General features: G+C 41.7%; 1 protein-coding gene across 1 annotated transcript; it reads right to left on the bottom strand.

Annotated features, from left to right (window-relative positions):
• Window positions 1-1538: 1538 nt before the first annotated feature.
• Window positions 1539-10052, bottom strand: LOC139215341 (probable C-mannosyltransferase DPY19L4). Its single transcript, XM_070846277.1, has 19 exons — window positions 9881-10052; window positions 9579-9737; window positions 8810-8934; window positions 8628-8718; window positions 8394-8515; window positions 7444-7589; window positions 7070-7193; window positions 6828-6962; window positions 6051-6182; window positions 5652-5753; window positions 5214-5287; window positions 4868-5026; window positions 4601-4720; window positions 4339-4459; window positions 3875-3931; window positions 3698-3780; window positions 3483-3615; window positions 2980-3138; window positions 1539-2321 (listed from the first exon to the last, which is right to left on the bottom strand). The coding sequence occupies exons 1-19, from the start codon at window positions 9969-9971 to the stop codon at window positions 2157-2159; spliced, it is 2298 nt and encodes a 765-aa protein (XP_070702378.1). The 5' UTR covers window positions 9972-10052; the 3' UTR covers window positions 1539-2156.
• Between the last annotated feature and the right edge of the window lie 4242 nt (window positions 10053-14294).

Below are 14294 nucleotides of genomic sequence, written 5' to 3'. Positions count from 1 at the left end.
CGTGAAGAGGAAAATAAGAAAGGAAAACATACTATACAGTGAAAATGTAAAAAGTAAACGTTCAGAGTAAAAGCCCAACTTGATCTTTGGACCTAAAATGCAAAGAGAAACTCAACGATATATAAAATTGTCCTCTTGTTTCTCTTATTCCCTTTCATTTGCATCTCTCCTTTTTCTATTCAGCTGCAAAGTCTGTAAAAGATGAGATGTGGAGAGACGGATGGATTAAGGAAGAAATCAACAAACATTAAAATGCACATCATGTGTATGACAAAATAACTCTTGACATAAAAAATCAAGTCATACAGTTTTAATTTTCCATCAGTAATTCAGTAAAATCTAATTTTCACTACATGGCCCTCTGCAGAGAGACAGCTGTTGGTGAGACTTGCACAATAGCACCAGAAGGAATTTACCAGTGAACACTCAGAGTTAACACCCAGATGGAAGAGGGGTCAGAGGTCAGCGTCACACACAGACACAGGTAGAGGTGTCGTCGATAAAGAGACGTCGGTCTCAAAATAAGGCAGCAAGATAAAGAGGATGATGAAGACAGCAACAAAGAGACACAACTCGGTTTAACTGTCCTGCGTTGCTCCATCAATATTTGGATAAAAAAAAAAAACTCCTCCTGTCATTCCAGGCACCTCTGAGAGATCAGTCTGTTCCTCCAAAATAAAACCATGGGTGAAATCAGAGCACGTCAGTCAGTCCATAAATACTGATTTTCAGTCACAGCATTTGAAGCAACTCTACACTTCATATCTGATATCACAAGCTCCGTTTAAAGCAGAGATCTGACCGACTTACTCACATCACACAATAGGCGGCTTACAAAGACGCACCTTAAACCCACGTGAGAAGTAGCGACCTTTTAAAAGTACACAGCTTGTACACATTTAGCTGCACGAGTGCTTTAGTGAGGAAACGAGCAGAAAGCTGCAGAGAAGAACGGACACGCTTCCCAGTATTGTTTTAGGGTCTCAATTAGGTCTTAATCACCAAATTATCCTCCTTTCATGTGAAGAGATTGTGATTAAATGTCGTGATACAAAGTACAGTGTACTGGTGGGTTATCAATGCTCATGATTTAGATCATTATTCCAACGTGATTTAATCACACAGCATGTTCAAATATTAAGTTATTTTCTTTATATCGGACCATGATTATCAAATTATTTCTCATAAATAATTGAGGTGGGCATGACCACACTCTGTGATAGATGGATAGATCTGGAAAGATATGGATAGATCACGATTATCTCAAGATGGAGAGCCATATCAATCAATAATTAAAGGAAAATAGTGAAAGAGAAAACAAAAAATCTCAACCTCATGGTGGCGCTACAGGAAAAGTCAGAGGATCACCAAAGTCATCATGCTTCATCCTCTGGAAACCATGAATGTAGAACATTTCTGCCCTGTTGAGATCTTTCAGAGAGTAAATCAAAACTGTGACCTGCTGGTGGCGCCACAGGAGACGTCAGGTGATCTCAACAATCAGTAGCTTTAAACATCATCAACACTGATATCTGTATTAACTTTAATGCCAGTCGATCAAACATTTGCTGAGATGTTTCAGTCCGGACCAAAGTGCTGGACTGACAGACAGACAGACAGACAGACAGACAGACAGACAGACAGACTGACAGACTGACAGACAGCCTCCCTTAAGCCACGACACCAGCACGGCTACAGATATGACCACTCAAAATAATGAGCCTTACAAAAACAAAATCTCAGCTGCGATCGGCTTCTGAACAAAGTGAACACACAGATCTCACACACCGACCTCTCCCTTCATTAAATGCATCACAGGAACAGTAACACATGGCTTAGAAAACTACAGTACAGTGATCAATATGGCGTATTTCAACTTCAACAGGGTCCTTTAATGTCGACTTCAATCAGACATAACATGTGTTGGCCGACACCAGAACAGAGTGCTCAGTTAATCTCAGTCGGTTTGAATTTGCAGCTTCACCGTCAACGTCAGGATGTGTGTTAACAGTGACGAGACATTTTTCTGAGCACACACACACACACACAGCGCAGACACACACTCTGCAAAAACATATCGCAGTCCTCCAGTTACACTGTGGATATAATGTGATGACAGGCTCAGTGAGGTCTCAGCGTGGAGGCAAAAGCTGCTGTCAGTACTGGAAGGAGATGACGGAGTTCACTTTGTAAACGTGGTACGAGCGGTTCCAGAAAACTCGGGTGAAGTAGTTTGTGTAGGGCGAGTAGTTCAGCTTTATCTCCTGGCAGAATCGTCCGTGCTTGGAGAAAGAGTAAATCTCTCCTTTGTCATAAACAACCTGAACGAGACAGAAGGATATGGAATATTAACGAGAATAACATTCAAGGATAACTTATGCCATAATCAATACTTTCCACAAATGAGGCCTATCAAAATACAAAGGCTATATTTACACTCACTGTGATAACCTGTATGTAATATTATGTTACAGTTCAACACGTTAGGAAATGCACTTATTCACTTTTCTGCACCGAGTTTGACAAGAAGATCAAAATCACTGTCATGTCTGTGCATTAAAAACAAAATTACAGCCAGCAGATGCTAGCTTAACTTAGCTTTGTTTAGTTTAGCTTAGTTTAACTTAGCTTAGCTCAGTTTAGCACAGGGACTAGAAACGGGGAAACAGCTGTCAACTGTCAAAGACTCCAGGAAGTCAATAAACCCACATAGAGCCACTTGGGTTTTTGTACAGATTAAACAAACAAGATACAAGTGAATTTAACAAAGTGTCAAAGTTCTCCTTTAAAACAGTTTGTTATGAGCAAGATCTCCACTGTATGAAAACGTCACAACTCATAACTTTGGTGTATTTTCCTGTTTTGCATCATGATTTTCACCTCTTGGCAACAACATGCTCCACTGAAAACACACAACAGCAGAGACACAGATGGGAATCTGCAGCTGGCAGCTTGTAATAAGTAAGTGTGTGAACTCACATGTCCATTGGAGATGTCGAGCAGGTCTTTGATCCTACAGCCTTTATTAAGACTCAGCTCGTTACAAATGGACTCCTCGATGATGACGTAGTTTGTCTTCTGAGAGGTCAGAATCTTATAGACGTCCTCGGCAGATCTCATTGCATACACCTGGTAAGTCTACAAGGAGAGAATCAGGATCAGGATCACTTGGACAACGACTGAAATGTATATTTTCTCTATTTCTTAGGTTTTGGGGCATTTATTTTTTTCTTTATTAGAGAATTAGCACTATACCGATGAAACAGAACAGAAAACAATATTTTGTCATTTTTAATGGTGCATTATAACATGAAGTTCACATTTTTGTGGTACATTTTGGAGGAATTTATAATGGATTTCATCTGGTCCAAGATTAACCTCTTAAAAACCAGAGGCCTTGAGCTATCTGGCATCGTTTTAAACTGACTGTGCTGCTCTAAGTCGTGAATTTTAGATTATTCTACAGTTGTCATTTCACTCACATGTTCAGTCCTCCTCAGCAGGTTGATGTCGGAGTAAAGCGGTAAACTAGTCACAGCTGAACCTGAACACAACTTCACTGTTCCCAACAGGTGAGGACTGCCTGCAAAGACAGCCGCCACTGGAGCCTGAGACCTGGAGACAAGACACCACGTTAGACGGAACGATAAAGGCTTTATGGATATCTCTGAAAATGCAGAGAGCTTCGATGAGCTACCTGATCCAGCTGATCAGCTCCACTGTATCTGGGTCATAGAAGTCCTGCAGGTCTGACAACTCTGCCAAGACACGAGGGCAGTACTGCAAGACAGAGGAGAGCAGCGAAGGAAGATGTGACACACCTTTAAATGTCTGACATAAAGAGCTTCAAAAGATTAAGAGCCGAAAGTCTCACCTCTCTCCACAAACTGAAACCAATGATGGTAGGAACTGCTGTGCTCAGGATCAGAGACTGGAGTGTCAAAAACACAAGAGTTAACGGTTATTAATAACAATATTATTAATAATATCAATGATAATAAAGTTACTTCGTAGGTGAGAAGACAATTTTGCAAGTTAGATATTTATCTAATTTAATTGTCCAAAGCACATCACATGATGTAAAGCTATCAGAACACAGCATCAATCACAGAGGACGACGCTGCACACTTGCTTCACGCAACAACACTTTAACAATGTTTCCATCCACCGTGGATCTTCGTCAGGTCAGAAAAGAGGATCAAAATGTTGTCATTAGAGCACTTGTGCAGCATGGAGTTAGCCGTTCTTTCAAAAATATTTCATCGTCAATATGTTGGTCTTTTTTCAGAGCTGGAAGAAGACAATGTTTGCTGTTAAAGTGAATATCAGAGGCCTCACCAGCACCACAGGGTGGATGGACTTCAGTTTGAGCCACTTAAACACAGTCATCCAGAGGTCTGGAGAGCACACGCCGAATGCTGTGAACATGCAGACGTACGGGGTCCATAAATATTTCATCCTGCAAAACAAAACAAAAAAAACACAAACACGTTTAGTGCAATAACTGAAGAGGAATAAACAATTCAACGATGCTTAATTTACTATGAAAACTTGTTAGAAATCCAAATTCTAAAACACACTTTAACGCAGATGAACGTACCCGTCGAACAGCAGAGCCAGGCCTCCAAAAAACAACGAATGAAAAACATGATAGATGACCTCTGGCTGCTCTCCTATTCGCCCATCTTCAAGTCTGAGGTTGGTTTTCATTGGCTCACCACTGAGTAAATATTAATAATATTTGAAAAAGAATGTTAGATCTATAACCTAAAACTGGAGCCCGTTACAGCAGAGCCTCAAACTGTTGAATATAATTTTAGAAGGACACCAAAGAGAAACGGCCCTGTGCGTGGCCACAGTGTCTGACCTGAGTCTCCTGTAAATGGTCTGTAGGGTTGACAGCACGCAGATGGTGAGCACCAGTAAGTAGAAGGGAAGGACTGAGGCCTGCGTCAGGCGCAGAAATAAGTCCTGACCGGGTGTCTGGAAACTCTCTTGGCACAGGAGGAAGTTGGTGACAAAGTCACTAACAAAGAAGGAAAGAAAACATTTCCATTAGATTACATTATGTTAGATTATACAAACAGAAAAAAGGATACTGACTAATACTGTTCAACCCACAGGATAATAATACTCTATGCCACCATTTATTTAAATCCATGCCAAGCCTGGATTTAAAAGAGCAAAGTTTTAATAAAATAGCTGTAACTCACGTTGTTGTGTTGAGCCCAAATTTTACTTCAAGGAATTTCAATATGAAGTCACTCTCACTTACAGGTATAAGTTTCTGTAAATGAAAAGAAACAGATGATTAAAGGAATAGTCTGCAATGCTGGAGAAACAGGAGGAGCTAGACTTCGCCCTCCCTTCAGGATTTCCTCCAAAGCCACTACCCACAAAACATGAACACGCTGCTGGACTGATGTTACTGCTGGAGGACGAGTCCACGACAGTGATGAGAAGACCGGCCATCGCTGCCGGGTCCATGATTGGACGGGTTTATTACAGCCGTCTGACAGCCACAGACACCAGATTATAACCAATATAACAAAAAGTGCTTCTAAAACACAGACCCTGCCTTTAACTAACAACTTAATGACTACTAATGAATGGATCAATGGAGAGAGCGACGCCTGTCCTTGAGGTTTTACCTTGACCAAATAACTGAAGGTGATCCCTGTTGTAAAGACTAGGTGGAAATGTAGGAAGAGCTTCATGACTCTGGCCACTAGAGGTCCCATCTTCATCTTTTGCTGCAATAGAGGCACAGAAAACAGCACTGAGACTCTGCATTCAAATCCTGTCAAATGTAAGCTAATCCTAATGATAAGATTCTCACATCTAAGGTGCAACAATTAAATACTCAGTCTTTTTACTTGATAAGTTAGTTAAATGATTTTCAAAGCACTGATTATCATTTGTGGAACCAATGATTCTACTAACTGCGTCAGCACCAACGCTCACCCATGTGTGATTCAATGCAAGTTAAAACAAACGCCTGTCATGTGTAGTCTGAGTGAGCTCTGACGTGAGGGAGCAGCTAACTCTACCTGGAAGTACCTCGCGAGCACTGAGCCAATCAGGAGGCTGAGAAGAGGCGAGCTGAGCAGGGTCGGGTTCTGAAACTGGAACACGTAGGCCAGGAACAAGGAGCTGACGTACACCTTGTGGATGTCGGCCATCTTAACATCCCAGATGGAGGGACGATGGAAAGAGAGAGAGACAGAAGAGAAACAAAGATAAAAAGCACAATGTCTTTGAGGACGACTGTGAGCAGAATGCAGGATCTGAAGCTACTGTACGAACAAACAGGTATTTTCATCAGTTAAGTTACATTTTTATACATCTTATAGTTGTGAATAACTAGCCAAGAGCTTGAAAAAGAAAATGTCCTCAGTCCACAAAACTTTTTGCTCTTAAAAAGATCGAGCCCAAAAGTGAGTGCAGCTTTTCTGATTCATTAGTTCAGTGAAATACCCTTCTCTGCTTTCTTGCCGAGAGCCAGACAGGACTGATACGTCTCAAAGGTTCTGTCAGTTTCCTCGGCTTTGAATAAAAACTGGTGACAGGGGAAAACAGCACCTGGTTCTGACTGATGGTGAGAAAACCAGCACCTTTAAAGCTCTAATTAACATGTCATGTCATGTTTATCTCATAGACTCTGCACAGCGTCGTCCATCTATATGAACAGTCTGTGGTTCACCCACTACAAGTTACGGTTTTATGTGTGAGAACATTTTTCAGTCTGGTGCAATGGCTTCCACGTAATGGTTAAATGTGATGCTGCTAAAGGGCTGCACTCCTTTATTGTGCCAGGACTGTGTTACCTTACGAGGTGGCAGCAGGTCAAAAGAGTCGAGCAAGAAAAGACAGAGGCCCTGGATGAAGAGCACGTAGTGGCTGTGTTCCCAGACCAGGAGGAAGGTGAACGTGGTGGCACTCATGGTGAGATAGCAAAACATCTGCAGGGAAATAGTTTATCAGTGAGCGTGAATGTAATGTCTCACTTAACCCACATATAGTGAAGGATTATTCTAAAAAAAAAAAACTGGTTTAATGACAGACTCACCTCAGTGGCAGAGCTGATGTTATTACTCAGGAATCCAGTCAAAGCTGCAACCTGGCACGAGAAGTAAGGCAGAGCCCAGTTGTCCCGCAGTGGGATGGCATGGTCCACTTTGGTCGTGTCTGGTCTGAGGAAGAAACGACCCACAGAGGAGTTGGAAAGCAGTTAAGTCAGCATGAAACTAAAAGTTTTATATAAATGTCCTATTTTTAAAGTCTGTTTTACGGCTTTAGTGATTCGAAGAGATAAAGGATGATAAAGTTCACAAGAAGAAAGTGATTTTGCCGCGCTGATAGACTTTGATCGGCTAAACACAATGAGGCATTCAGAGAAACCTCTCACTAAATAAAGGAACAAGATGGCTGCATTCATCTCACCTGTTGATCACATACCAGGCCACAGCCAGCATGCCGGCCACCCAGGTGCCGCTCATCACCCAGCTACAGACGAACAGGGCGGTGACGTAGACAGCCTGGAGGCCGAAAACCGCTCCAACATAGAAGTAGATCGGCTCGACGAAATCCTGAGGGACAGAAGCAGGAAACGCCAGGGCTTTATCACAGGTGAGGCAATGTAGACGTTCGACTTCTCTACACAACGCAGGTCCTTCATTTCAACAGCAGTCTGATTTTTCAACACTAGTGTAACATGATGTAACAACATGTTGTCTGTCACCGCAGCTACTTTCCAGTATTTGTCTCCGATTGTTTATCCTATTCATTCATTTTATACTGCACAGGTGGTATAGGTGCTGGTATACTGTGCAATCATATCAATCACGACACAATATTACATTCTTAGCATAATCCTTCGCACCATGTGTATATCATAATTATGTGTGCAAACAACTATCCATCATGGTTATATCTAGATAAGTGAATGGTGCATATAGATCTAGGTGTTCGTACAGTGTGTAGATATATCTATTCTATTTTATAGATTTATTATCTATAACATATTGACTTATTGAGCTGCTGTAACATGTGTATTGCTCCATTGTTGGATTGACAAATCCAGTATTATCCTATAATTTAAAGGGTTATTAGGCATTAAGCCCTCTGCACCAGTAGCAGATGAAACTGAGACAGAGGCTGAAAGGCTCCCAGGCTTAAGACAGGAATTATGTTTCTACTTCCAAACAGTTTTCTGGTGTTTGTTTGCTTAAAGACAGGACATTGCACTAGTTTAGTGTGTCTGGAAAATACACACATTTCATTGCATATCACCACGTGATTAAAAAATGACAGAGATGTATTATAATATGGTCAAAACAGACAATGTCCTTATTGCTCGTTCTTAAACTCAAACAGCAAAATAAAACCCTCACCTGGCTGCCAGTGACTCTGTATATGAAGCTTGTGATGAGCTCTGGGTACAAAAACAAATGTTCCACTGCGTTGATGATCTGACCTGAAACAGTCTTGTTGTCTATCGTCAGCTCATAAAAGCCTGAAAAACACAAGCCATGTAACAACAGAGTTCATTAATAAGATAAGAGTGACATTTGTTGATTCGAGTTAGCAGCAGCGTCCTTAAAGAGAAGCAGAGGGGATACATGTACCTCTTTCAAAAGATGATGCCGTCAGCATGTGCTTGTAGTAGTAATAATACAGCCCGCTGCCCTCTTGGAAGGTGATTTCACGCTCAAGCTCCTGAGACACATTAATGTGAATTTTGGGGTTGTTACGATACAGCAGTAAAAGTGGAAACGTTATGTGAGCAGAAAAACAAAAAGTCACCCACATGTCTAGTTGAAAACCAGAACTTCCTGTCATGATACGCAGACAGATACGCGGCATAAAGCATGCCGCAGGCAACTGCTGCCAGGCATCCGAAGAACACCCTCACCAAGCGCTGCAGAAAACCCGCTGAGGGGCAGAAATATTACAGTGAACGTCACATTTGACAACAAAACAGACTTAGACACACTAGTCTCTGTCCCTTTTTTAAGATGGAGTCTGTGTTATTGTCGACCAATAGTTTAAACTGCTCATACAGTGCTGGGCTCTATGTGTAAGTAGGATGCCTTCTTCCCCTGGTGTTGATATATTTGCTTAGATATGGAAAAAATGCACCTCAAATTGTCTAGGTGTTTATCACAGTGGTCTGCAAAACTGAATAGAGTTTTAGCTGCATTTCCAGTTCTTTCACAAATTAAGTATGAATTAGAGGCTTCTTTTAAGGTTACATTTTGCCAACATAATGGTGTATCATGATAAATTATGTTCAAAGACAGAACTGTCAGTCAGTTGTAGCATTGTCTAGGTCTGACCAGGTAATGCAGGAGTAAAAACCCATCAGAAGTTCCTTACAGGAGCCGACAAGTTAAAGGATGAATACAAACATCTTTCTACAAAAGAAGAGTCTGGACAGAAAGTCAGATCTTCCTACATGACACATGTGATCTACTTTAAGTGCATGATTCTTTTTTAATTCTGTGACTTACTGGAATATCTACATATATGGATGATTACTAAAGTTGACACTGAGCTGTGCAGACACATAAACTTACATGTAGAAGAGCTCTTGGATCTTTGGTCAGATGACCCTGGTCTGTTTGACTCTTCCTGTTTATGCTGAGCATCCTCCTCTTCCTCGCCTTCATCTTTCTGCTGCCTTTCATCGGCTCCACCAATGGGCACATTCCCCTCATCATCCTCAGTGTTAACATCTGTGCACACAGACAGTGGTTTAACATCTACAGGCTTTTAAAGGCATCCAGGTCAGGTGTTTCTGTGGGAAAGTTACCTGATGTCTTTGCATAAGAAGCTAACCAGGGTCCATTTAGCAAACTGCTAATTTAGCTGAACTTACGTGTCGTGAGCACCTCAGACTCATTTAGGCGGTCATCCTCTTCTTTACCTCCCTCCTGAGTCTCTGATTTCCGGCATCTTAGCTCGGTCATGACGGTGAAATTAATCAGAGAGGAGTTGTAGGGTGTGTTGACACAGCAGCATGCTAGCTAACAAGCAGTTAGCTAACCCAAGAGCCCTTTCTGTCCTCTCAGCTCTGCGGTAAAACAGGCAGGTGACAAGCCGAACTACAAACTTCCCTTTTCCAGGCCGACTCCCCTTGCAGGGAGTTGTAAAGCGGTAGTTGTGGATAGTAATGGTCCTCTGACACCCGAAACTCCGACACATGCGCGGTAGCTCATGAAACAGCTGTATCGAACCACTGAGCCCAGTGTGCCGATGTGTGGTTTGGTCACGTGACTAGTGACGTTTGACGCACTCAACTGCTTCGGACGTCATACCAATCACCTGACTGGTTCGGTTTGTCATCTGAATCACCTGGCGGGATCGAGTGTGTTCAGGGATCACCTGTCCCTATTTAGTGGCGTTCATATCTCTTTGCAGAGTAGGTTGGTTTGTTGCTGTGAGAGTTAGTAGTGTTGTATCAGATCGTATTTTGTGGAGAATCAGTGTTGATAGATCAATAGATAGTTAGATAGTAAGCTACAGAGAGAGAAATGGATAGATAAATTAGTTACATAGTTAGATAACACTAGATAGGTAACTAGATAGACATAGATAGTTCTAAATAACGTTAGATATAGTTAAGATATCGATGTATTACATATATAGATGAGATATATATAAGAATCAGAATCAACTTTATTGGCCAAGTTTGAACAGGCAAACAAGGAATTTGACTCGGTGAAACTTGACTCTATGTACAGGGAGGAGAAAAACAGAAATAAACTACGACAATAGGAAAAGAACAGGACAATATAAACAATATAGAACAACAGTATGTACAATAGAGGTAGGTGTAGTGCAGAATTGCAGTGTAAAAATGTTGCAAATGTGCAGGGGTGTGGATCCTGAGACTCTGAGGCTAGTGCAAGTTCATCAGGGTGGCGGCCTGGGGGAAGAAACTGTCTCTGTGTCTGGTGGCTTTGGTGTACAGTGATCTGTAGCGCCTACCAGACTGGAGGAGTTTGAAGAGTTTATGTACGGGGTCTGCAGAGATGTTACCTGCCCTCCTCCTGACCCTGGACAGGTACAAGTCCTGGATGGAGGGCAGATCGGCCCCAGTTATTCTCTCTGCAGACCTGTATAGAATTATTATATTCATATATATAGAGAGAGAGGGAGAGATAGATAAACTGTCTTGCTAGATACACTGTTGCCCATATAGTTGGAATAATTTTCAATACCCCCAATTTTGTTAAAGCCTGAATACACAGTTTGCAAAGGTTAATTGTGGTTTAAGTTTCACTGTGATATGTTTGGAAGAGTTTGATCAATAAAGTTGAGAAGATATACACTTTATTTATCAAGAATAAATCACATTGTCACAATCATTTCATGACAAGAGGTAAAAAAACATTTTATTCCAACTTTATGGGCAACAGTGTATATAGATCTATATATCTAGATAGATGGAACTGCAGTAAAAAAAAGAAACCACTTGAGTCCAAAAACGGTGGATAAACTCTTATTTCTTAATAAAAACTCATGAACAGTTACACAAGCACCCTCTGCCCTGTTCTTCAAGCACACCCACTTTACTAAAACTAATTAAACATTTTAAATGAGATCACATTTGCCAGCTAGCCTACTGAACGCCCACTATTCAACATCTTTTAAGCTATGGGCTATTTAGACTTGATGTCAAGTTTACAGCATCAGCCGACTACTTTTCTAATTCGTTATACCCGTTGCAATGACAAGACATTCATTCATTCATTCATTCATGCAACCAGAGTCAAATCCCAAACAATCCATGAACCAATAAATGACAAGTCTCGATTGCACTTCATTGTATTGACCACTAGATGTCCTACTCGAACACTGTGTCATTGAAGCCTCGAATAATGAACCATTTTCAAGCTTCAGCAAAGCCTCGATCAGTGGTTCAGTGGTCGAACAGTGGTTCAATACAACTGTTTCATGAGCTACCACGCATGTGTCTGAGCCTTGGGTGTCAGAGGACCATCACTACCTCCGCCGCTCGGGCAAGCCAACACAAAGTATAATCAAAAAATACATCCTGATGTGTTATTATAGCTACCCAACCATATAGACAGTACTTAGATCAGCCATGGTTACCAGCTTCATCGTTAAAGTGACGTGTAGACTTTAATGCATCAATAATCATGAAGTTATACAATATCTATACATTGTTCTTGAATTGATCGTTCTGCACAGTGAGCACTTTTCCTTTTACAGCCTGTTCACTGACATACATTTTACATGGATTTTATTTTACTCTATTATTCTTAATTCGATGGATACACATGACCAGATTTATTGATTATCACAATGTTCTGACAAAGTGACTCCAACAGAAAGTCAGGTGACATCCTCAGGTGGTTTTTGTCCATTAGGAGTTCAAAGGCAGACACATAGTTTTGTCCACAGGGGCGCTGTCACACTGCTGGCTTCTCTGTGAATGTGAACTCAGCGAGAAACTTACTGATCAGCAGAAAGCAGGAAGAGTATTTCTGATAAACTCAAACCTTTTCTAAAGTGCTTCAGAAACAGCAAAGTGAAAAACAGCATCAGGTGTTCAAACATCAACAGTGGTGTTAGATTTCTGTGGTTGGGGCAGTTTTCAGCGTCCACAGCTTCAGATCAGTTCAGGAGCTTTTAGCCTGCAGGACAGAGCTGGTCTGACCTGATGTTTGTGTTTAAGAAGCTCTCTCACTCTCTTTCTCCTCTGGCTTGATTTCTTTCATTCATGTTTTCATGTCACATTGAAAGTCCAAATATTGCTTCATGGAAACTATATTTAGTGTTTATTGTTTGTCACTCTGTCCTAATATGAGGCCTAATTTGTGCTGAGACCTGTGTGCAGGCCTGCACGGAAACATACTGACACATAAATAAAATACTGTATTGGTTATGGACTTCAGTATGGACACAAAGATGTTCCCCTCCATCTCATTCAATAACCAGATTGTGTGGTTGCACACGGATGTGTTTAAAACAACAGATACTATCAGGGAGAAACTGCACGCTGAACTGAACTGCCTGATGTCCTCAACCACTTCTTCGCCACTGTGACCTGCATGTTCCATCTTCATCTGACCACCCTGACAGTGAGAGTGACCATTCTGTGCAGGTTTAAAAAACACTTTATGGAAATATTAAGGTTCTAATGTAACAGTTCAGAACATTGAAAACCATCACGAACAGGCTGAGGAACAGCTTCTACCCCAGACCTGTGGCCTCCATCACACCCCTCCCTCCTGTCTCCAAGGACTCATAACCAGGACTACCTCAGCAGCCTCTAAGCACAAATGGCGCGTTTCCACTAGTACCTATTCGACTTGACTCGACTCGGTTTGGTTGCGTTTCCACCCGTGCTAGTACCTGGTACCAGGTACTATTTTAGTACCTCCTCGGCCGGGGTTCCAAGCGAGCTGAGTCGAGCTGACAATGCGACGTCACCAGACTGCAGACCACTGATTGGCCAGGGAGCGGCGTCCCTTGATGAGTCATGAGAGCGACTCGTTCACAAGAATCAAACCTTTTGGCCCGCCTTGCTATGACGACCCCGCCCACTTTGAAGCGGAACGCTACTGTAATGGAAACGCAACCAAACCGAGTTGAGCCGAGTAGAGCTGAGTAGGTACTAGTGGAAACGTGCCAAAAGAGGCCAAGTTTAACATACTGCGCTATCTTTGCACAATCCCGCCACTTTTTCAAATGCTGCCATTGCACTGTTTGCACTGCTCTGTACATCTTGTAAATACTTTTATACGTTACTAATTTTTGTACTTTTACTTATGTATATATATATATTTTATTTCTCTTATTTTTATATTCTTATATTTCTATTTATGTCTTGTTGGTATGTTATATGGGAGAGGTCAGACGAAATCTCATCGTACTTTGATGTATGATGACAATAAATCTGATTCTGATTCTGATTCACTGCTGCACATCCACTGCAGGTTTGGGAAGGGGGGGCAACTCACCACATTTACTCACTAAAACATCAATAAAACCACACTTTGATTTGTTGTTTGTTGTTGGTATTTTGATCAGGACTGTTTTCACTCCCAGGGCAGCCATACACAACACAAGAAGACCCTGCAGCATCCACACCAACTCCACAGTGTCTGATCTGCAGCTGACAGTGACCTCTGACCTCCCAGAAAACATTATAGCCTCATAACAACCTCAGTGGGTCAGTTCTACCCAGCAACAAGTCGTCCTGAATTCTCATTGGCTGGACGGGCCGGGTGACGTCACATTTCCCCTCTTGTGGAGCAGCA

The sequence above is a fragment of the Pempheris klunzingeri genome, chromosome 16, assembly GCF_042242105.1.
Source record: "Pempheris klunzingeri isolate RE-2024b chromosome 16, fPemKlu1.hap1, whole genome shotgun sequence".
Lineage (NCBI taxonomy): Eukaryota > Metazoa > Chordata > Actinopteri > Acropomatiformes > Pempheridae > Pempheris > Pempheris klunzingeri.
The sequence above is the reverse complement of the archived record's forward strand: the minus strand, read 5'-3'. Positions and strand labels throughout refer to the sequence as shown.

What these genes read in the sequence shown, in the direction of transcription:
- LOC139215341 (XM_070846277.1), bottom strand. Translation starts at nt 9,971, where the DNA reads ATGACCGAGCTAAGATGCCGGAAATCAGAGACTCAGGAGGGAGGTAAA. An exon ending in CCATCCACCCTGTGGTGCTG is followed by an intron (nt 3,932 to 4,338) that starts GTGAGGCCTCTG and finishes TTGACACTCCAG; the next exon opens with TCTCTGATCCTGAGCACAGC. An exon ending in TGCTGAGGAGGACTGAACAT is followed by an intron (nt 3,139 to 3,482) that starts GTGAGTGAAATG and finishes CTCTCCTTGTAG; the next exon opens with ACTTACCAGGTGTATGCAAT.